General features: G+C 39.4%; 1 protein-coding gene across 1 annotated transcript in view; it reads left to right on the top strand.

Moving 5' to 3' along the window:
- Positions 1 to 455: 455 nt before the first annotated feature.
- The window catches only part of hpse2 (heparanase 2), a 46,951-nt gene continuing 22,475 nt past the window's right edge, over positions 456 to 24,931 (top strand). The window contains exons 1-4 of the mRNA XM_086046109.1: positions 456 to 804; positions 2,073 to 2,227; positions 3,250 to 3,411; positions 24,065 to 24,238. Of these exons, the coding sequence (XP_085902235.1) occupies positions 527 to 804; positions 2,073 to 2,227; positions 3,250 to 3,411; positions 24,065 to 24,238 (769 nt within the window). The 5' untranslated portion in view covers positions 456 to 526. The remainder of the gene's footprint in view (positions 805 to 2,072; positions 2,228 to 3,249; positions 3,412 to 24,064; positions 24,239 to 24,931) is intronic.

Raw genomic sequence — 24,931 nt, 5'->3', positions numbered from 1 at the left:
AGAAAAAAATCTGAAACTGTCATTTATGAGATTTTGGCCCGACGCCAGCGATATATTTATTTTTATACGAATACTCTACGAGATTATTCAATTTATTTTCAGTAGGATATCCGAATGGAAAAAATACTCGATAGCTGCTGACCCAAATACAATCTCTGAAATAAATTCTCAAGTAATGTACAAATAACTGGATAAAAATTACTTAAGGTACTTATTTCCCATTACTTCCTCGAAGTAGTGCATGAGGGTTGGAAGGATAGGAGGGACAGTGACCTCCTTTCCTCCTCCCCCGTCAACAGCCTCTCACAAGTGCTGCCACTGTGCGCATGCGCTTTGGTGCGCACACCCCCCCCACTCCCAAAAAAAAAAAAGACGACTCAGAGGGGCGGGAGTTGGGGGTGTTTGGTTGGGTTGGGGTGACGGAGTGGGACAAGCGGACAGGAAGACAGATCGTGAGGAAAAAAGGTATCCAAGCTCCACCGTGATTTGCAATCAAACGCCGGGAAGAGTTCAAGCTTATTCCAAGATGCAGAGAGCACATCCACGATCGTCCTGCTGGTGGCTGGCATCTTTGCTGCTGCCACTCATCTCCACCACCTTCTCCTCCTCTTCTTCCTTCTCCTCGTCCTCCTTCCCGACGTACCAGAGAGCGGCAGTCGGCGGGTCTCGGGCGGGCTTTCTGGGAAGGACGCTGGTTCTGTTGGACGTCAACACCCGCAGTCCCACCCGAGTGCTCAGCGACAACTTTCTCTCCCTGCAGCTGGATCCGTCCATCATCAGTGACGGCTGGCTGGTCTTCCTCAGGTATACCTTTTGTGGAATATTTCTTAGAAAGGTTTATATGGTGTTGGTTTATGTCGAAGAAAATGAAAATAACCAGCGCTCATCAGATTTATCGCATTTGCACTAAAAATAAAATAAAATAAAAATACAAAACCATGAGTTCGACCCCTCCAAAGAGACTTTCTGAGTCACTTTTGGAGAAAATAGCCCGGGGTAAAATTTTGTGTTTTGTGCAGTATGAATAGAACAGTCTAATTCCCCCAATATTTAGTTATGTCACTTACTTGTGAATGGGAATCTGGAAGGTTTATTTTGAAAAGTGAAAAAAAAAATCAACACCAGACAATGAAACACTTTCTCATACCCCCCCCCCCCCCCAAAAAAGGAGTGGGAAGAAGCGTTATGAAATCCTCCTTCTCCGTGTTCTGTTAATCTTTTCTACTTCCATAATATCGCTACAACTCGTATACAATATGCTATATATTGATATACTGTAGAAGAGATACTAATTGACCTATTCAAAGGGTCCAAACAATAACAAAACAGTCGGGGATGTACCGAATAATTATAAACATAAAAAAATAATGATAACTTATCCCCTCTTATGTTTTTATGTAGCATGCGTAACTCCTCCAATAATCCTTGTAAAAACAATGCGCTCAATAGGTTATACATACCAGAAATGGAAAACTAATAATCAAACAACAACACGTTTAGGTGCTAAATTTTGGGGGAATATTCTACAATAACAGAACAATGTCTCTGAACAAAAAATGTTTGCTCAGATACCACACGTTTGTTTTGGCGAAATGTAAATAGAAAATATACTATCCCGTAAAAATAATAAATATTACTACTACAGGCCAAGACTTGATATACACTGCACGTTTTATATTTAAATTACTCTGTTTAAATTGTGGTCGTACAGTAACACTGATGGCCATAAGACAAATGGATAAAAATAATTGCATAACTCCTTACCAAATAAAACAAATATTACATAAACGATACATATAAATATATTTATCTGATTTCAACTTAAAATCCAAAGGTTAAGAAAATGTTACCTTACAAAGTGATTTATTAACAGGAAAAGTGCGATTTAAACGACTGAATTATTTAATTTCCAATAAAATGTTTCTCTATTCAGAGCAGAACACGCCTATCGAACTACTACAAATTGTCGCATTACAAAACCAAGAAACGAAAAAAAGTCATGCTTATATGTATGTATTCATTTTTTTTAGACGATAACGCGGAAGGACTAATTGAATAAAGTCTTCCCACAGTTCCAAGCGACTGGTGACTTTGGCGAGAGGCCTGTCGCCTGCCTTCCTCCGCTTTGGCGGTAAGCGGACCGACTTTCTGCAGTTCAACAACCAGAAGAACCTGGCTAAATACAGAGGGCTCGGCCCCGACTACTATCTGAAGAACTACGACGACGGTAAACCAAACAATTAAACAAAAAAAAACTTAAAGTTTATCTTGTCACTTTCAAAGAGCGCTGTTCCTCTCATTTGACGTTAACTTTACCAATTATTAACGTGCTCGTAAAAAGTAATTTACTCTAGTCCATTTCCGTTACATGCAGGTGTTGGCTATTAGGGCCGTAGTTGTCTTAAATTAGCACATACACTTGACAAGGTTGGCTCATTTATATGTATTCGATATGAATAAGATGTGAATGATATTGAAACGTTGTATAAAAACATCTCGTTTTAACAATAGCTTCCAGTGCCCACTCCAAGTCGTGTCAATTTACACAAACGAAATGTTGACAGACAGTTAAAGTATCTTTGTCACTTAATGGTAAATATTTGTGTTGGAAATTCTACAATGCTTTTGAAACAGTTGACATGTTTACAATACTTTCAAATTTGCACTCAAATACATTGTACAACAATAAGACCGATATTTAAATTGTCACTTAGTTTCAGCAGATGGGTTTAATCACTGGGTGTATTAAAAACAAAAGTGGTGACAAGGTGGTCAAGTGGTTAGCACAACTGACTCATAGTTTGGACGTTGGAGGAATCTGTTTGAATCTGACATTTTTGTGTGAAGTGCTTCCTCCCGCATTCCAAAAACATGCACGTGAGGTTCATTATTGACATGAACTTGCCCATAGGTGTGAATGTGATTGGTTACCTATGGCCTGTGATGGGCTGGCAAACCAGTTCAGAGTGAAGTCAGCTGGGATAAACAACAACGCGCCCATGACACTTGAGGAGAAATGGGGAACCATTTCAGTTTTTTAAAAAAAAGTGTTTTCCAACATTGATGAAAACAAATGATCCAAAAGTCAGAATATCCCCTAACTTCCCAACTACAGTTGGACTATTAGTGGGTTACATGCTTTTGCTATTTCTCTGTCAATTCCTCTCCGGTTTATGCGTTTCTCAAATTGCACTTTATTGTACAGTACTTTCTTTGTTTTTTTTTTTTTTTTGGGGGGGGGGGCTGCAGATATAGTGCGAAGTGACATTGCAATGGACAAGCAGAACGGTTGCAAAGTGGCAAGCCACCCTGATATGATGTTGCAGCTACAACGAGAGAAGGCGGCCGGCACACATCTCGTCCTGCTCAAGGAGCAACTATCCAACATCTACAGCAATGTAACAATAACAGGTAGGAGATCCCACGCTCACTCCCATGTAAAGTATGTCTTCCTTCATACAGAAACATTACTTCTGTTGATTTAACACGTTTTGGGCCGCGATGAATGCACACACAGAGGGTTCAAAGCATGCCAATGTAAACTGTCCGCTTTCAAACTGACAAATGCAAATTGGAGAGGAAGAATGTGGGGATGAATAGAGGGGTGTTTCAGCTCTGTCTAGTAAACATACTGATGTTTCTGCCGGTTTAAGTTAACTCAAGTTGACCACAGAACTCTGAGACCACATTTTTGGGCGGGCTGCTTTTCTTGTCTGTTTTTATGATTGACTGCAGTGGAAACTCGGAACTGCGCAAAATGAGAAATTTGTCTGCGGAAATTACTGCAGTCTTTGGAATTATTCAGGATGCATTTATCGTGGAAACCTTTCCATGGTGTATCTTTAGGGTTTGTTCACTGCACTTCATGGTTGCATTCAGAAATTCACTGTGACGCCTTAAAAAGACTGAAAGTGTGAGTGTTTCGTAACATTGTTTTTATTGTGACTAGCTAATATTAGCTACAGTGGCTCTTCCAGTAACGACACTAAACAACCACCAACATCAGAAAAAGTTAATAACTTACCAATTTGAGTTGCATCCACGGTACACGAGTGATGAATGAGGTCATTTAAATAGAATTTACACAAATTTGATCAGCTGGATTGGATCGGCAGATGTTTTGCATTTTATAAAAATTCGGGGATTAGTTGCAATGTCAAACACAATCTTGTTCACTCCACGGATGTTCTGTGCTGCCATTGTTGATAATCCAAAGTTTCTCAACATTTACAGTTGGCGTTTTCTTCAAAGTTTTCTAATATTTTTACGTACTTTTTTTTTTTCAGGTTTTACACCCCCATTTTCCATGTATTTAATTTGAGAATTATGGGGTTTAATTATTAGTTTTTCCAATGCATTTCACCGGGTGTCAACTACCAGTATACACAAATTTTGGCTATTTGTGGTACGGACCAGTCCAAATCCCCCACGAATAGTGGGGGTCAACTGTAACTGTGTGCGCATATGCTCAGTGCAAAAAAACCCAGGGTCTCCACAAAACAGTGTCTGGTCAAGGAGAAATACCCCAAAATGCCTGTAACAATGAACGTCAGTGGTCTGTGATCAATGAAAAGTGGCAGGAGCTGTTGAATAATAAACCACAAGCGCTAAACGCCAATGTTCTTTTGCTTGCCATACTTAAAATCATGCAAGATGACAGTGTGTGGAGAATCAACATCTTCCGCAGGTGTTTTGCAAGCCAAAACAGTGCTTGGAAAAGAAAAATTGAACTGGGTTTTAATAACAACTACTCGGTGAAAGAAACTCTATAAATCACATGCCTTTTTAATGTAAAACGCACTACATTCATAGCCTCAGCATGGATTGACAACCAAATTAATTGTGGTTGTCTCTTTGATAACTTTGTTAAATTACAGAAAGAGAGGCGAAACCCAATTTTGCGTCAAAAGTCTTGCTTTTTTACTCTAGTGATTTATATAGTGTCTGGTTTCAATTCTAGCCCTCTGTTGGTGAACACTTTGTTCAAATGGATCAAAAATAAAAGGCAAATATGAAGTATTATTTAAATGTGAAAAATGACAACGTAATTCAGAAATATTGATTGCGGTGTGATATGGGATCATACTAACTCCCCGCTGTGTGTCATTTTGCCACATAGCTTGAGCATTGTGTTTCTGATTGATTGCATCCCGACTGAGGATTGTGTCCTTGGAGATGTGAAACTATGATCGATCAACCGAAAAATCATATCTGTCCATCCAAAGTTGATTTATTGTATTTTGCTGCACTGGAGAACCGTTCAATCAGATTGATACCACCTGCCCACAGTCATTTTGTTCGTCAGATTTTATTTCACTATATAATTAATCAATTGACAACTGATTTTTTTTTTTCACATTTTATTTGGCTGCTGATATTTTAATCAGTTATTTAATTAATTTTTTTTTTAACACAAAACAGCACAAGACATAGACAATAACATTCAAAAAATCACCCCCAGACCTTCAAAAGCTCAAAACAGTCATCAGATTTCTGCCAATATTTTTTTCTCTGTTGTAAACAAATACCATAGGACAAAGTATTTTAAAACAGTCAAATGTTCTTCCTTATTCATTATTGTAAGCGATAGGCGACAAAAAAGAAGTTTCATTCATCCATTGCATGTATTTTTTAATCAATCGGCTGATTAATCGGGTATCAGAATTTCATTTAGCCAAATATCTGAATTGGCATTGACCTAAAAAATTTTTTTGAAAATCCATATTGGTCGGGCCCTCCTGATTATATTTTCATCAATTTCTCTGTCTAAAGGAGGTCAATCAGCATGGTTCCACTGTAGATTAGGGAAGAATTTGGGTTAAAATACCTTGAAAGTGACGCGTGAATGTGATTGTTTGCTCGGAGATCAGATTATTATATGTATCTTAACTCTGTGTGAACAGGCTTTAGTGTTAAGACCTCACATCTTTGTGGTGGAAAGGGTAATAAGGGTCGGAGATTAAGGGAGGTGTTTAAAAAAATGGTCTGGTAACAATCAGCATAAATCCTCTGTGTCTGTGCGTGTTTGTATTTGTGAGTGTTAGTGAGCAGGTGTTGTTTTAAAGGTCCATTGGAACAGTCTTGCTCCATCTCATTTCCACTCACCACTATTTGACTTTTGACCCAGGCTGGTTAAAGGCAGCGCTATCAATAATGGTACACGTACAGCTCATACACTCGCACGCACACCCCTACACACACTCCGGTCAAATAGGCTGAGCCCCGACAAGGTCACGGTCGATGTCATCTGATAGCTTTTTCCAGTCCACCCCCCCCCCCATCTCAAACCTCTTTCGTAATTACTACTCATGGGTTTACTGGTATTGTTGCACTGTATATTGTCATTTCATGTGAAAGGCTGATGTTTATTTGACTCGCCAGAGAATGAAGTGATCAGCCTGCCAACCAGTCCCCTCAAAAGGCTGCATTGGTGTGTTTAAGGCTCAAAAGATAACCTAGGAATTTTGTGTTCTGTTATTCTCATCATCCGTTAATATTTCACCTAAAGGAAATCTCCCATGACCACATCAACCTGTGAACCAAGAGTTGGGATAGGACATCATCTGTTCTGTTTCCTCCAACTTTCTACAAGACATGTAATATATTATTGTGCTTCTAATCTTGTTTGAATAAGCGTGCTGCTTAGGCTTGTTTCCACCCCTGTACAGATAGCAAGCAGCTTTTCGAATTCGTTTGAATCTGAAAATAATTTCTAGTAGGGGTAGAGATTTGGACCCTACCGTCCAATCACGGGAATGCACGTTGACGACGTATTTGTGTCCCCTTCCATGCACTGCTCAGATGCCAAAGACGAAGGGAAGACAGTGAGAATAACGGGAAACTATGCTAATTGCCAAGCTATCAAAATGCAGTCGCAAAACACTGAAATATGTGCTTCTGTGGTACAGTGCCATTGTCACATTGGTCTGGCTAGAACCGTGTTACAGCGAAGAGTAACTTTCAACAGCAAAATATCAAGCAACTTAATACGTAACTGGGGAGAAAATAATACAGAATAATGACAGCCACTGAAGACCGGAAATGAGTGAGGACGTCACCGCATGTCAGCTGAGTGTAGGGCTGGGCAATAAGGGAAAAAAACCCCAACTCACAACGACCAATCACGGCTGACCTGTTTTCTGAATCTGAGCCGTGATTGGTCGTTGTGAGCATTTGTGATGTCATTTTCAGTCGACAGAAGACAAAATGGCCGCCCCCGGACATGTCTAAAACGAGTGGATTAACACTTATTCCACAAATGCAATATTTATCAGAATGCATTGTTTCAACTAGTGGGCTTGCATTGAACATATTCTTAAAAAAATGTTTGCGTTGGCCTTTTCTTTAAATAAAATAGAGTAACTTGTGATTTTAAATTTAAATTGACATTGAAGTGCGTCGTTCTGATATATTGGTAATTCGACAACTTTCGACACTAGCGTAAAGTAAACGAATTGAGCGTTCACCGGCACTCTCTGCTAATCGTGGATTTTGAAATGTTTGCGAAATAAATGCCAGGAAAATGTACTTTCAACGAGTTTTTCGAGTTCTCCAACTTAAGTTCCCAAAAGACCCTTACCACTGATGTGCAGCATCACTGGTAAACCACATGAAGGGGAATAAACACATAGCGGCTGCTGAACGCAACTCCATCAGAGCATTTATTGCAGGTGAAGGCGTTAACTGCCGTTTCCTCCGCACAGATACCGGCGACCGTTGCTGTGGCGGTTGCAGTTATAGCGGTAAGATGAACATCCAGATAAACTTGGATGTAACGATGATGACAGTTCTTAAAGTTGAAGTTTTGTGGGTATTAAAAGTGATGAAAGACGTAGCTCATCTTTTGCTAGGAGATTTGCATGCGGTGGGGGTGGAAATTCTCGGGTGATTGGTGTGTGTTTTTTGCGTTGTAGACCAGACGTGAGAAATCGTAGGTAAGGCAACATTTCATAACAGGATAATCATTCGAAACTTTTATGCACCGAATGTATGACAGGTCCAGCGAGTGTATATTGCTACACTGGTAATAAGATTTAAATAAAAGAGCAATATATTTGTTGGATGAGTCATTAGTTGGCTTTATATCCTTGCAGATGTTGGTTAGCATTTAGCTCCTTTCCTCTTTCTCTCATTCTCAGTCTGATCTCACATGAATGGTATCATGTGACTTAAATGTTTACAGCCTTTAATCAGTCGTTAGGTTTAACTAAACATTATACAGAGGACATCAGAAACCAATACCAGAGTCTTGCTGTTTGAACTGACACAGAAGTGCAGTCATCAGCGCTAGAAGCCTGATTGCTGAGAGCTGTTGGACTCAGCTGAAGAGGAACATGACAAGAATGACAATTAAACTTTATGGAACGTCTGTGCCTGAGCATCTGTATGAGTTTTGTAAGTGAAGCAGGCTTAATTAACACCAGTGTGTGTGATTTATTCAGTTTGTGCAATGTGTGGTATGTAAGAAATACAATTGCACGCAAAACACATACTTTTTCACCTTTTAGATTTCATATGTCAACTAAACAGGACATGCTTATGAATAGCTTTTACACTTGCAGGCAGCTTTACTTGCCCTTCTATGTTTAAAAAAAAAAAAAGTGTAATATTTTACATACTCTGGCAAATGTGCAATGTCTAAAATGAGTGCTCCAGTGACAGATAAGATTGAAGTTAAGTTAGCATACCAAAAACGGCTTAAAAGAAAGCAGAAGGTTAAAAAAAAAAAAAAAAACTGGAAAAGTATTCATTTAAAGAGGAAAGGTCAGGGGAATTCAGTGAACATCTGTGAAGGGCTTGAACATATTGTCTTCAGAATGAACTGGCAACTCTACGGTCACGTGGACCGTTCATTATAAGTTTTTGTTTTTACACAATGAACACGAACCACGTAGCTGTCGTCTTTTTAGGTTTGCATCTACATTGTGAATAAATGTTGCCTTAGTGTGGGCCAACAGAAGCATATTACTTGTGACTGTAAATGCGATTGGGCACATGTTTTGTGGCGCTCGAGCTGCTTTGAAACTCATACAACACATTCCTGAAAGCAGGTTTGGAAGTTTCTCACATTAACACCTAGAATTGATTAAGATTTTTACGATTACAATCCCATTTTTGATTCTGTTTAACGAACGGGCCAACTTCAAAATAAAATGTAAGTGAGGCGTTGATATCCATGTCCTACTTTGAGCGCATTTATTTTGAAGTTCACCCTCCTGCCGTGTTTCGTAGCGTATGAAAATCCGTTGTTGTGGCGGTCGGCTTGACTCAATTGGATCGGGCGCTAAGTGCATTTTGCCGTTATAGACGGTGGCCGATTAGGTTGTAGGAGAGCCGCCGGTGAGACTGTCGTCTCTGTGTCGCTCCTACGGTCGTCAACATATGTCCTTGCAGTCAGCGATGCAACAAAAGATGGACCGCAGCTCTAGAGAAGTGTGCTAAGATAGCTACAGGTAGCTGATCACAGGGTCCCATGTTACAAGTCAGTGGTGGGCAATTAATTTTTCGAACGGGCCACGCACCTCAATCATGTTAAATATGAACTTGTGTTTTTATAAAACAGTAAATTGTACCATTATAATAAGGTGACATTGTGTAGCTTGTGTGTCTTTTCTGCTAACGGGCAAATTCTAACACCCCGTGTCCTCCACATGTCAGAAACCAACCACAATGTTCCTGTTTTCTGTTTATGATGGTGCCTTTTAATTGTTGTTTTTAATCTGAACAAATTGAAGGTAGACCAACCTTCTCGATTGTGTTCAGTCTTTAGGGTTCCAGTGTATTAAATGCGATGTACAGTACATTTAGCATGTCGATGTTGATTACTTCATATTTTGTTTATGCTGTCCAGATGTGATGGCTTTTTCTAGTTCGTAAGAATACCTAGTGTTTAAATCACAGAGGGAAACAATATGTAATTCCATGTGTTTGCAATATGCTCTGAGACAACTTTGCCAGCCACCTGCAAACAAATGCCATTTTAATGGCGTGATGCATGGGATGTTTGAAAGGGTTGTTTGGCCTGACACTCATACACCACATTTGTCTTCTGAGAACACATTTTGTGTCAGATGCATGCTGCTCAAATGCATCAAGACAGTTTTCAATGAAGGATTAGACATTTTTCCCCAAAGAATGTAGGCACTTCATGTTTGTTTGTAGGTGTGTGAGTCCAGATGACGGTAAACACAACTGCTTCATTAGCAGTGATACACACATTTTAGCATTTAAAATTTATGAAATGTGTTAATGAGGCGCGTTTGAGTGCATGTGCTGATTTTGGTTCGACTTTAAAGTCTTAATGTAAAGTTATAAGCTATCTCTAAGTAAGATATTGAATGTCCTATTCTGAGTTTACCGGTATATCCCTTTTTTTATTTATTTATTTATTTTTTAACACTCACAACATATTTTTCTTGAGTTAAGCAATGTATTCACTGAGTGCTGACTCATAAGTGTGATGATGATTGTGGTTTTGTAATAGAAGATACAATCGAAAGTGAATCACTTTGTATCACTAACATGATTCGAAAACTGTAGTCTGCCAAAAATGGAAAACTACTGGTTTAATCTCTTATAGCAGTTCCTGGATTTATTAAGGAGGCTTCTTTGTTGTTGTTGTTTTTTTTTTAAATCACATTTGGAATTAGGAATTTTGATCCTGCCAAAACGAAGTCCATATATTTCAGTAAACTTCAGAAAATGTAGCTTGCACAAGAGTTTGGCTTGTTTCTTGTCAGGCCACTAGTGTATTCCCCCCTTTAATCGTCTTGTCTTCACTCGGAGCATATGGCTGGTTGGATTGTTAGACCTTCTCAGAGGCCATCTATCACTCTGTGGTGTCCTGCTGGGTAGGAGATTCACAGCCAGCTTTCCACTCGCAAACCAAGAGAGAAAAAAAAAATAGAAAGAGAAGAAAGGGAAAAAATGAAAACGGAGCAACGGCAAGGCAGTCTGGAAAATATGTGTTATGAAAGGAACATTGAAATATCAAGACAAATAAAACAATTGTACTGTATTTTGCAAGGCAGCAAAATTTTGCAAGGTATTTTGCGAGGCAGCAAAATACAGTACATAAAGTAACTTCTTTGCGTAACAACAAAGATATGAATTACGAGCAGAACTAGGTGTGCGACTTGGATGCTTTAATTGTGATTAATTAACTATAAATAAATGAATGTACAGAACATTTTGATCACATTTTGCATTCCAAATGTGGAACCTTTGACATCACTTGATTTTGCTAGTACACCCAATACACTGCCGGACACATCAGAGCCTGTCTGATGGCTATGACAAATTGGAGGCAAATTTCATTTAAACAAAGAAAAAAAAATGGATGGAAGTCTTGTTAAAAGCGAGGTTTTGCGCAAATTGTGCAAAAAAAAGTAGTTCCCTCCCAATCATATATTTGGCAGAAAAAATGCAGATTACCGATTTATACGCTTTTGGCTGGATCAGATCAGCCAATATTTTATGAATACGTATATACATATTTTGTGCCTGGCTGTGTCTTTAATTTGCAGATCGATCAATGACGTTATTGCTCATCTCCACAAAATAAGAACCACAACAGATCACGTTTATGCATGAATCAACAGTTAAATTGTTCTTAGATTTGTAAATTTACCGTCAGATGTGTTACCAAATTATTTTGTCACCTTTGCCAATTTTTCTTTGTGTTGCATGTTGTTTGGTATTCAAGATGTCTTAATATATTTTTCCATTATAGGCAAGGGACATGTTAAGAAATAATCATGACTATTGAGTGACGAGGTCCTCATATGTTGAACGGGTTCAGAAGGAACATGATCTGACAGTCTGCGAGAATGAAACGCTTTGAAATTTTATGACTCCATGAGAGTGTAATGTAATTCGCCTCAGTCAGAGGAGTGAAGAACATAATGGAAGAGGGGAATACAATTTTTCACTTTCAGTGATGTATTGTGAAGACATGCATTCCTGAATGGAACATACAAGACTGCTTGCCGTGGCCCAAGAAAGTGAAGGATGCAAGCGAAACCTTTCGCTATGAGTGGCTCGAGCTGACACCTCTAAGCAAGAGCAGATGTTTGACTAACTTCACTTGGCTTTGTCCTCTCCCCTGGCAAAGCATACAAACACTAAGTCTGGTGCAGTCGGAGTGCCCAACTTGCAGCATTACCCATCTGGATCGGCCTCGATAGGCGATCGGTGCTTTATGTCCAAATACAACGAGGTACCAAAAGCAAAACACATCAAGTCAGCCAACTCAACTCTAAAGTGATGCTGCGGTTGATTGCGTAAGTCTTAACGCTTGTCTTCTAACTGATGAATATAACTATTAGTTAATCTACGGTTTGTTCTGGTGCCCTTCTATTCGAGCATTGCACAGTTTGTTCCTCGTGAATTTAAATTTGAATGACTCGTATACAAAACATAGAGCTACATACTGTATCTGTACTCTCAGACTAAAATGAAATGTTCTGTATCACCTTCAGAATGTCGTCTTTCACCTGTGTACGAGTCTGGAATGTCTGTTTGGGAAATGTAACTTTTTTTTAGTCGTTGTACTGCCTATAAATGCAGCGTTTCTTCTGGTTCCTCGACAGTGTTGAATGGCTGCATATCTTCTGCTCTAAAGCCAATTATGCTACCTGGGAAGAGTTAAAATTGCAAGCTGTGGAGAAATGGATCCATGTTCCGCCGTGTTTTGGTACCAGCTGAAGAAATTGGGTCAGATGGTTTTGATTTAAATGAACTTTGAGGTTTGTTGCGTTGCGACCGTCTTCATACAAATGCGACAAATGCGTTGATGCTAGTGGGTGCTTCGTGTTCATCTGGGTTAAATTAAAAAAAATTTACATCCCACATGGCCGCTGTGTCATCAGGGTTTGCAACTAATTCTTTTTGTGCCGCCCAACTTTCTGTAATTGTACAACCACAGCTGTAAGAAAACCTAGCCTTTAGTACGCTAATTCCTTCTTTTCCTGTGCTTCAAAGCTATTCGCATAGTCTGTGTGTGTTTGTGTTTGTGCACGTGCGTGACAGTCCCGCTTCCCACAGCGGCGAGCAAGTTGACTGGAGAGGGAACAAAGCAAGCGCGACTGAATGTTGATGGCGTAGCAAACATACATGTAAATCACAATTTATAATTGTGCCCATGTTTTTAGATTATTTGAACGAGAAGTCGATAATAGTCATTGTGACAGGTCCGTAAACTTAACGCGACTCACTCCATCTGTTTCTAGCAGTGACAGCAAATTGAACTTATGTGATTACAAGAGTGCATCAAACATCTTTAACATTTTTTAAATATCAGAAATTGGACTTGCCCGCATATTTTTTTTTTTGTTGCACCCCAAAAGTTATATATCGCTGGTGTCGGGCCAAAACCTCATAAGTCACATTTTGGTGAATTTCATATTCTTTCAAAAATCGATACTATTGGTCAGTCACACACGTGTGGGTGTTATTTTTACACACTATTAACCAAACTAGGGTGTTGAAAATGGGTTGCTCTCTTTCACAATGAAATGCTAGTGGTTGAACAGACTTGCCATTTTTGGGGTCTCCTGAAAAGTGACTATTTTGGAGGTATGAGGTTTTGGCCCGACGCCAGCGCTAAGTATGCCAAGTAGTTTGAACAAAAGCCAGTATACGTTTGAAACTAAATCATTTACATGAGTTGCATAAAGTTTTATTCCATTTGTAGTAAATTTAGGATTTCTGTAGCATGTTCCAGACACCTCCAGGGTGATATAAGATGGTCTGAAGTTCCCTGTAATTACTGTGACAATGAGAAGACGCCTGTGTGAAACTCGGCAAGAAACCCCCATAAATTCCCTCTGTTAAAAAACAACAAAAACAAGACGTGCTGAAGAGGTGACTATTTGCCAAAGGACACATCGACCGGCCCAAAGAGAAGTGGTGAAATATTTTGTGGATTTATTCAAATAAGGATCCTGTTTATCAGACAACTCCTGAACACTGAAAGTCACAGTGCATTCTGAGGACAGTGAAGCATGATCGTGCAACCTTAATGATTACTATCGTGTAGGGCCCATTTATTGCATACCAGGGATCATGGATTTGCATGTATAGTGGCACCTTGACTTATAAGTGACCCGATTGAGTTATTGGCGAAACGAACCAAGAAGGGTCCCAATTCTCCGTAAACGATAGGGATAAGGTCACAGACCCTACAGCACAAAGACCCCGACTTCCCTAGACGACAAGAGTTCTACTCACTCAGCCCTGTAAGCAACAGGCGACAACAACATTGGCGAGCGAAAAGAAAAGGGAAACACATATGCTTCTGCATACGACACGACACGAACAGTACAAAGTGATGACCGCGCGGGTTCAGTACGTTCCTACTTCCTAGAGTGATTGTTTTTTATTTTTATTTTTTTTGATAACCCTTTGTCTTTTCCTCCCTAAAGGAGAGTAAGGGGCAGGGTGAAAACAAAGATTTAGGGTTAAGAGAAAGGAATGGAATTGGCCCTTACTCCCACCTCTGGTGGGTACACTGGTTTATTGTAGATTTTGCCAGAGCTGGGCATTTTACTACAAATTGAACGTCCGTTATTCGTCATCCGTCTGCAGCGTGGGTGCCCTTCCGTTGTCCGTCATGCGCCTTTTCTTCCGGTGGGAAAAAAATAGTACATACTATAGGCTGGTCGGCCTCTAATTTTAAACGGGCGTCCGTCGGCGATTCCCACTAAACTTTCGCTTGAAATTTTTGTAAGGTCAAGACTAGGAAAAGCCTGTTCTAAAACAGCTGAGATTGCCACCTTACACTAAACAATTGAGGTGAGGGGACCGTGCCCTAACTCCACTAAAACTCTAAATGCTTCCTTCTGACTTTGTTTTGCGTCTGAGACTGTGAAAATCATTAGGTGTAAGCCCAGCAGTAGCCATGACACAATAAATGCTTATTCCATTGCACAGTGGATATGCACAGTAAATTTAATAAGACTGCAAAAAGCATAAAGTTTTAAACAGGCATCAGTTGCTGGTAGTATTTCCTCGGGGGGGGGAATAATCACATCACACCATCACACTATTATTCTTTTGTCACAGCATTATTTATCCAGCTCTGTTTGGTACATTTTAATCAGGAAACGTGTTGAAAAGGCGACAGGAGTACATGCAGAAATGTAAAACACATTTATTGTTCATATGTTTCTAAATACGGAACACATTTAAGAATGCGAAGTAGGAGAAACAGACAGCAGTGGGTGTTTCCATCTAGCATAAATTCCGTACTTTTTTTTACCCTGCGGTTCAACAATGATGCGGCTAATTTATGGATTATTATGGGCTAATGAGCCTCACAAGCGTTGTTTAGCACTTTATCGTTTGAGATCTGCACAACAAATGTTCTCAAAATTACATTACAGTCAATCTAATTTTTTTTATCAATTTCTGTCTGAAATATTTTTTTCATAACTTTTATTTAGATTGACAAAAAAAGGAGGCTGTTGTGCTTCTCCTGTTTTCATTTTGATAATTTTATGTGGTAACACTACTGGATGCATTTCTTATTTGATATGTGTCTGTTTAATGTCACTTCAAAATAAAGTGAGAAGGTAAGCAGTGATATTGTGTTGGCTATTTTTTTCTCATTGAATCATGAAAATATCGATATTGTATGTCGCTATGGTAATATAAAATAGCCTTTACTGTGATGTAAGATTTCTACAGTCCAGCTCCAGTCCAGAAGGATGGAGTAGTGTCTGATTTAATGGATGGCCTCCGTGTACGAGCAAAGCTGCGATGTAAGGAAGGAGTTGGCTGAGTGTTGTTTTGGGCCAGAATCATGGTGAGAAAGCCGAAGGTGTGAAATTGATCTGTGAAAATGTGTTTCTGACTCACTACTTTCCTTCATGGTACAAGAAGAAGAACCATGCTTTTCGTAACACAGTCTTCTGCATGCATGACATCAAACCATCTCATATTAACGATTGCAAACTTGAAAATAGCAATTTCATTTGCATCGATTATTTAAGAAAATCTGGGGGCGGGGGGAGTATTTGCAGAACAGTTTGGAATGCGGTCTACTGATTATAATGCATATTTAGCCATTTGAAAGTCAGGAAACTCATCAGATGCACATGAAGAGCACATGGCTCCAGACTTTTATTTGTTAAGGTGTATGTTTGGAAAAAGTCCCAATCTCTTTCTTCAACAACATCTGGCTAGCCGCTAGAACGTCCTTCACAATGCTGGGCTAAGTCTGTTTTGTCATGATGGCTAAAGAACTGAGACTTAGAAGCAAAGAGTTATGAGAGGCCTGGTTGAAGCAGGTGCCCCCCGTAGTGTTCTTCCAGCATTTGCCTGATGTTTGACAAGATTTACACTTCATATGTAATATTTCAAACTCGTAAGAACTCACTGACTGTTTTTTCCAGTTTATGTTGTAGTGTATTCATAGGAATCAGTCATTTAACAAAATGCATTGTCACAATACCAACATTTGACTGATACTATCCCTTCAAAAAGTAGCTCAATAGTAGTACTGACACCTGATACCATGGCATAAACTTCATGCTTCATCAAAACATCATGAAAAAGGAGTGGAATAATAGCTCACAGTTAAACACCTGCAAATTATTTTATTTGTATTAATTCAGACACGGTGATCGACTGGTTAGCACGTCCGCCTCGCAGAGCAGAGGTCGTCGGTTCGAGTCCAGCCCCGGCCTTCCTGCGTGGCGTTTGTATGTTCTTCCGGTTCCTTCATGGGTTTCCTCCGGGTACTCTGGTGACCTCCCACATTCCCAAAACATGCATGGTCGGTTAATTATAAGTATATAGTATAAAATCTCTGAATATATAATGTTTGAAATCTGAACCACTATAATGGAGGATGGAAGCCTAGGTTTGAGTTTGAAATATCCTACTCTGTCAGTGGTCTTCCATTATGATCCTCTCCGTTTTATAGCCGAAGCACAAAGATTGAATATGTTACAAACGATAAGTCAAATATTCAAGTACAACCGTCTATCTGTTACATGGCATGAGTGTTCCAAGATTGATCCACCCGCTTTCACGCGCACAACAAATGTTTTCAGGGGTTTAAGCTTGTGATTGCTTATTAGTTCAAAACCCAAATGGGATGAAATCAAGTGCACTCCATCTCCAAAATGCACCGCGTGTACATAAAGCGCATGCGTCAGCGAATGGGAGGCTATCGAGGAAACCAAAGTGAAAATATCCTTTATAAAGTAAAAAAACACTAGTTAACTAAACTACACGTGTTTCTGTCAAAGCCGTTCCTGACGCACAAAGAATGCACAATGCTGTAAATTGCCTTGATAGAGTTAATTGGACAATTTTTTTGCGGCATTTTGTGGGAATGTTGTTGATACTGAAACGTAGAGTTGCACAAGAATGGCGGAAAAATACAGCTTTTACAGGCAGTATTAAAGGGGCTACAGGCTACTCGTGTTAACTGGAGCAATAATTATGTGGAGATGTGCTTATGTGGAAGTGCTTATGGTAATTATTGTTTTAGAAAAGAGAGAATCTGGTGTAGCATGTGTTTGCTTTGCTGCCCTGTTTGGGATCTGGTCCTCATCACCCTCATCAGTCACACAAGCCAGGATCAAATCGAACATTTCTGAGCCTAGAATGTATCAGATGTCCGCCAAACAGACATTTTTCTTGCTATTGCTATTATTTGAGGCATTTGTAAGAAAGTTCAATAAAATATTCCTCCTTTGGATAGGTATTGAATAAGTTTAACTGCATTCTCAAGCAGGTGTCTCATAAAAAGTACTGCCATGTTTATTTAAGTCCAACTCTTTGATGGTTCAGAAGCAGACACCTTGGGTAACTCGGGTTTTACTCCCTGCCCTGGGACGTTTGCTTGCCTGCAACTTGAGCGCAATCAGTGCTCAATTATACTATTACCAGAGGTGTGTGACAAGATGCCTAACGGGAATAAAGGTGGAAGCTTTACAACCGCCTTGTTAGAAGATGATGGCCATACTAATTCTTGCTTATAAAAACGTCAGGTGTGGCTTTTAAGGCCCTTTATTTACCTGCTTATTTGAAAAGCGTTAAAGCGATCAGCGTCCCACACAAACAATCACACTTGATGTATAGACAAGTTAATATTAAGAATTGTCCGATTCCATGAGTTTCATTCTACTACACAATGAAACTCTTTGTTGCTGCAACTTGCACTAGTATTCGATCTAGGGGTGGCCATAATAAATATCAATTGTTAATTATGATGATGGATGGATGGATGTCTATCATTTGTGTGAAATTGATTGTTGATTAATCATGTCTTGAAGCAACTTAGGCAAACCTACGCATGGGCTGGTTACAGGATTTAAGGTAGGGAGCTTGGAATGGATTTACATGGAAAACACGTCTCTACTTACAACATTTTTTAGTTAAGAAATTTCTTCCAGAACCAATTAAGTTCGTAAGTAGAGCTACCACTGTACAACCATGGGGAAAAAAAGAGACTAGCCTTGTTTTTTTCAGTTTCCTGTTCATTTTAGATTCCTTGTACTAAAGGTGGATCTGCTTGGGCCAATTTATTAATGGGGACAAAAACAGCTCTGATTAAGACATTTCCCAAAGGTTTTCTTGATAATAACCGAAATGATTTAAGTTCTTACATACAATGCCTTGGCAATAAATTGCCGAAAACAGTGCTTTTAGGCATTCCATGTTTCCTTATGTGTCCATTAGTGACTAGCATACACTTTTACCTTTGTGTATATGTCTGTCGGTCGGTCAGTAATAAATATACTTGGGTTGCATGGAAGTTATTGGCATAAATCCCATTGCCTACTTACAGTGATGTATCAAATTCTGTTTTTGATTATTTAATTCTGTTAGGCAGGCTCACAAAGTACGGCATCAACAAATTATTTGTTGTCCATTTTCTAAGCTAGCCACACACTGCCGTTAGTATCTAAAGTCTTATTATTTTAATTGGGAATGAAACCACAAAGATCCTGTTCAAGCAAGTGGTTCTCATCCCACTTATGTCCAAATCGCTAAAAGGCAGCTCATTTTATATTTTCCATGTCTCTGTGTTTGATTTAAATGTCAAGGCCAGAGTATGTTAACATACCACATTGTCTAGGTCATACGTCCTGCATCGTTTCACGCTGGGCACACAGATGAGGTACAAGCTCTGGTATAGTCACTGCAAATTTACAAATCAAGTTTTTTTTTTTTCGCTCTGATTCCCTTAAAAACACACACTCACACTAGAGCCCTTTTACAAAAATGAAAAACATGTGCTTTCCTCATATCTTGCGCTCTTTTAATGAAGAGTCCACTCTCTTGGCAATATGCTTGTGGAGTCATATGGAGCTATATTGGAAGCATATTTTGCCCTCTGTGCTACTCTTAACACACAGTGTCAAGTTAATATAATGTGATGGACTGCATCTAATAGCTTTGGATGCTACGACTGCAACAGTACAGCATATTAGCGTGGCATTGGCCATAGTAGATCAACATCACACTGTAATGTATTGATAGATTTCCTGTATTTGTCAAGGGTGGGCAGTTTAGTTGAAGCTGCTGGTGATGATGATAATGAATAAGCTGTGTTTAATTATTGGGTTTTTCTCCCGTACATTGTCATTTTCAATAGAGACAATTTTACTTTTCCAACAGTGCGACATGTCGCCATAGCTGGTGTCACAAAGGATATATTTCAAATCCAAACCACACAAGTTTTCCCTTTTGAAGTTATCCCCTTGGAGTCTTAGCGCCTATATCTAGAATTCCTCTGCCCCGCCTTCATATACAGTAATCCCAGACTCTGTGAGTAGACTTGCACAGAAATCGTCATGACGACTGTGGAGTGCTGACGCAGCAGCCAACCTGGCCAACAGTGAAGTACGTTTCCAAATCCCTTCCAAATCTTAAAATATTTCATCTGCAATTTAATCTATACATAAAAATACTTCGAAATAAACAAATAACAATGTTATGTGTATCTTGCAATATCTTAGTGAGTTATCACTTTGAATAAATTATTGTGCCTTATACAGTATTACTCCTTTCTTTGACTCATTTTTTGTTAAGTGTGTCGCTTATTTGTTTCATTATATCATATTGGTGTTTATACCTTTTGTTCTAAACAATTGTGCAGTTTAAATGTTTATCAATCAAAGTATCAAGTAATTAAGCCACAAAACATTTGTTTGTGAAGGCCACCGTGGCCCCTCACAATTTTCAGAGGTGGAACTACACGCTGAAAGCTGACCTCTCACATGAAACTGAGGCATCCCCTGTACATGTATTGCAAGAGGTGAAGACGATCAGCTCAAACCATGCCTCCAAAGAAACCCTTTCTGTGCGGAGGAGGTTTGCTACCCACTTCCTTTCTGTTGCTGGTGAAGTGACCTGGCAGGACACGCTCACCTGACTGCCTGTGCTAAAACATCTTCCTCTGCTGCTCTAAAAAAAAAAAAAGGGTCCAAGAGCTAACATCTTGTTCATACATAAATAGACTTTTCTGTTTCCTTTTTCCATCCATCCATTATCCAAACCGCCTATCCTCACAAGGGGCGTGCTGGAGCTTATTCCAGCTGTATTCGGACAGTAAGTGAGGTACACCCCGAATTGGTTGTCAGCCAATCGAAGGGCACACACAGACAAAAAAACATTCACAATCACACGTAGGGACAATTTAGAGTGTTCTATTCACCTACCATGAATGTTTTGGGGATTTCAAATACCCCGTGTACTCGTGATTCTGCACCCATGGATTTTTTTAATTTCAATTTTCATTCATCTATCCATCCAGTTTCCGAACATGTGTTTTTGGCGATTTTTCAGAAGAAACGCCTGAACAGATTTTTGTTTTTTGTCATATCGTGAAAGATAATCATGTAAGATTATTACAATAGCATTGTTTGTGCATGAGGGTCTACTTCTGTTCAGGCCAGTCAATACATTGCCTCAGCGTTTGAGCAGATTTTCAGAGCTGTAAAAATGAGGTATTGTAAACTGGCTTGCTCAATTTAAGTGGACAAATTTGTACAGAAGCGTCTGTAGCTCCCATGGTGGCAACGCCACGTCTACCCTCTATCTTTTTATTTGTGCGACATGGGCAATAGCAAACTGGGTGTCGCCTCCTTCTGACACAGAGTTGGAGTGCTTTCGCTGTCATTTAGTTCATGTGATTTTCAGGAAAAATACTATAGATACAGTATACTACATTGTTATTGTGAGGTAAAATTTTGTTCATAATTCACTGCACCGCCTCTTACATAAAAACTCCATGTGTTTACTTTCTTGAGGCCTTTTCACACCGCACTGAGCAATGTGCAGTGCACTGCCGATGAACCTAGTCATGTATGTGCTGCGGGGACACGCAGAGAGAACGGCATGTCAAGTGCAGCGCGAATTGGGTTTTTACCGCAATGTGATGTACCATCGAACTGAAAAACATGTCATTTGAAAGGAGTGTTATAGTGATGTCAGAAAGCACATCCAAGAGGAGAGCGGCTAGCGGAATGATTTCCGGGTGCTAAAACAATACACCAACCAGCGTGAAAAGCCTCTCTGTTACTTCCTGGTTGGCTGCTACATAAGCACAACCATATATGGGCACATTTGAAACATGGCACTTTAGTCCTTGTACACTGTGGCGAACACCAGGAAAAGTGCAGTGTGAAAAGTCCTTCATTCTTAGAAAAATCAACAAAAGCCATTGTCCAAAAATTTGTGGACCTGTGTAAGTGTTCAAAATTCACACTAGGCTTCTCTAAGAATGTGGGGAGTTGACACTCATTGATGAGTAAATGGGACAGACACTAACTTGATTCCCTGGGAACAAGCTACCTATTTTAATGGCCGTTAATCCTTGGTTAGCATTTGCTATAGTTTCTGTTTGGGCTGAGCACACAAATAACAGCTACTAGCCTGAAGACAAAGGATAGTGTTACTGGCCAGTGAAGTGGAGCTCTCATTTGTCGCCTGCCAAGAGCAGGGCATCATTTGCTCTCTTGCAAAGGGAAAACAATGCTGGAGCACTCCACCCTCACTTGGGGCCAACATGAAAGTGCTCACATGCACACACTTGAGAACCCTCAAGCTACAAATGTGTTCTTGGTCAGACAAGAGTAAGTTTGTGCATATGTGCATGGCCATACCTCATAGCTGTACAGCTGTATATGCGAGTTAGTAAGCTGATAAAGTTGATAAATACATGACGCAATGATACATGGCAAAACCAAAGTGGATCATTCTTTGAGGAAGTAGTGATACATATGATTAAGTGTTCCACAAACACAGACACAAGCACTTAATCCAGCTAACATAAAACTGCCATTTCTTAAAATGGGAGTAACAAATGAGACTCAATTACATTCAATAACGCCATTAATCATTAGTTTCTTTGAAAGCCGTGTCCAAATTATTATTGCACATTCTTGTCATGCAATAAAGGCCTGTCTGAGATCACGTGATGCTCTCACTTGGCAGCAATTTTTTCCAACAATCTGGTGAAGGCCTGAAGAAGCAGGACAAACACAGAAAGCTGAATACGTGTGTGTGCTTGTGTGTGGTGTGCCTTTGTGTGTGGCGGAGAGTGGAGTCTGGTTCATGTCATGCTGTCTATCGGATAGAAAGGACAGTCGTGTGAACAAAAAATACAGCCACAGCAGTCAATGCTATACAGTACGTATGTATGTGTGTATGTGTATGTATACATGTGTGTATGTATACATGTGTGTATGTATGTGTGTATGTATATGTGTATGTATACATGTGTGTATGTATGCATGTGTATGTATGTGTATGTATGTGTATATATATATATATATATATATATATATATATATATATATATATATATATATATACATGTATATGCATACACGTATATGTATATACGTATGTACGTATATGTATATACGTATGTACGTATATATATACTGTATGTATGTATGTATGTATGTATGTATGTATGTGTGCGTGTGTATATATTTATTAATTAACTTAATGATCTACAGTTACCCACCGTCAAATTTACCTGGCAAATGTCAAATAAGGGGAGTACCGGCACTTTTTTTCCACTTGAAGCACTGAGTATATACAAACAGTATTTAAAATACAAACAGTATTTAAAACACCAAGCAATGAGACTGAGAAGAATTAAAGCAGCAATGTATGTGGCAACTGGACTTGAATAAAAATACGCTAGATGTACAGAAGTGATTTTGAATAGCAGCAATATTAGTCAGCAAAATTACATGTAGCGGAAAAAAAAAACGTAAAGGTAACGATGGATAAAATAGGATTACAGCGGCGCATGTTTTGAGTTTTCTTTGTCTTTTCTGCATCACTTATTCAATCAAACTAATTTTTACACTGTTTGGCAGTTAAAAATGGTGGGGAAAAATGTTTTGAAATTGGAAATCAGAGCTGATCAGATTGTGTTTGGCATTGTACGTTTGCTGTATTTCTAAATTCTACAGTGAGTTTTGCATGCACACTTGAACACTGAACGCGAAGATTTGTGATACACGTTTCAAAGGCTATTTTCACACAACCAGCAGCGTGGTAAAGATCCGTGGCAGCCTAATGTGCTATTCTTTTGTCTTCATTCTGTAATTTGGCAAGTTCAGCTGTTGTGGTACCCTCTGTCGAAGGCAACATGTAATCAGAAACAGACAAGTCAAGAGAGTGGGTCATAAGTCAAGGTAATATTTATATTATTGTAACAACTCAAGCAGATCACATTTCAAAACAAGAATATGTAACCCCCCTGTATCGCACATGGAGCAAACTCATTTTGCACTGTCAGCATATACTTCCAGCAAGACTGTGTACATATTCTGCAGTGGGGAAAAACACTTCTGGCATCATCATTGGGAAGGAAGTCTGATTTTCTTGTGAACAAATTTGCATGCGCAAAGATTGCAAAACCAGGTGCACCACAAAAAGTGTTTTGGAAGTCTTTCGAAGACTTTTCATTAAATTACGTTACTAAACGTGCAAAAAAAAAAAAATACAGTCAAGATTGTTGGTGTTATTACAATGGATGCATAAAAAGAATCAAAGTTACAACTGCTTTGTGGGTTTCTCCCAGCCAGATCTTTAGACAAATTGTACAACTTTGCCGACTGTGCTGGTCTGCATCTGATCCTGGGCCTCAACGCACTGCACAGAAACCCTGACAACTCCTGGAACACGTCGTCCACGCTCACCCTCCTCAAGTACAGTGCTGGCAAGAAATACAACATCTCCTGGGAGTTGGGCAACGGTCAGTACACAGCTTTGGGAATGACTTCTTAACAAGTAATCTTGTTTTTCCACATAGAGCGTTTTAGAAGTACGACAGCCAAACGTCACAGTCTGCCCTAGAGGCATGTGTTCACATCTCACTTCTCACATGTCCGTATCGCTGCGGCACGACTTCGACGGTCCGTCAAACTTTGTTTCTACGTGAAAGCGGTCCGTGATACAAAAAAAAACTGGACACCGGACCACTGCACTAAAGAACTGTGCTAAATCAGCTACAGCTACAGCTACAGCATTCACAAAAAAAAACACGTCTACATTGCCCATTTTTCTTTTATGTTTCTAAAGTGTGCTTACATTACGAGCACAAACCACCATTAGCTTTTGGTAGGACTTCCAAATCATTACCATGGAAAAATTCCTCTCTTCTCCCCCCCGTGCAGCAAATAAGATTGTTTCTAATACGTGGTTATTAGAATTGTCGGAGAAGTCATTAAATGCAGCAAAAATATCTTTAATTTGGCATCACTCCGGAAGACACGTTGTTGCTTTTTACTGTTTCTGTGTGAATATTAATTTGAAGATAAAAGCCATTGGACAGCAGCACTATTACATTTTATTCATCCATCTATTTTATACCGCTTATCCCAGACATTGCATCCAACAATTAATTGAGGTCTAGCATATATTAGATCTCTAATAGATGGAAGAAATG

This window comes from Filicampus tigris, chromosome 11 (assembly GCF_054856515.1).
Source record: "Filicampus tigris isolate MCC_2025a chromosome 11, RoL_Ftig_1.0, whole genome shotgun sequence".
Classification (NCBI taxonomy): domain Eukaryota; kingdom Metazoa; phylum Chordata; class Actinopteri; order Syngnathiformes; family Syngnathidae; genus Filicampus; species Filicampus tigris.
Note: the sequence above shows the minus strand (reverse complement) of the source record. Positions and strands in the feature narration are given on the sequence as shown.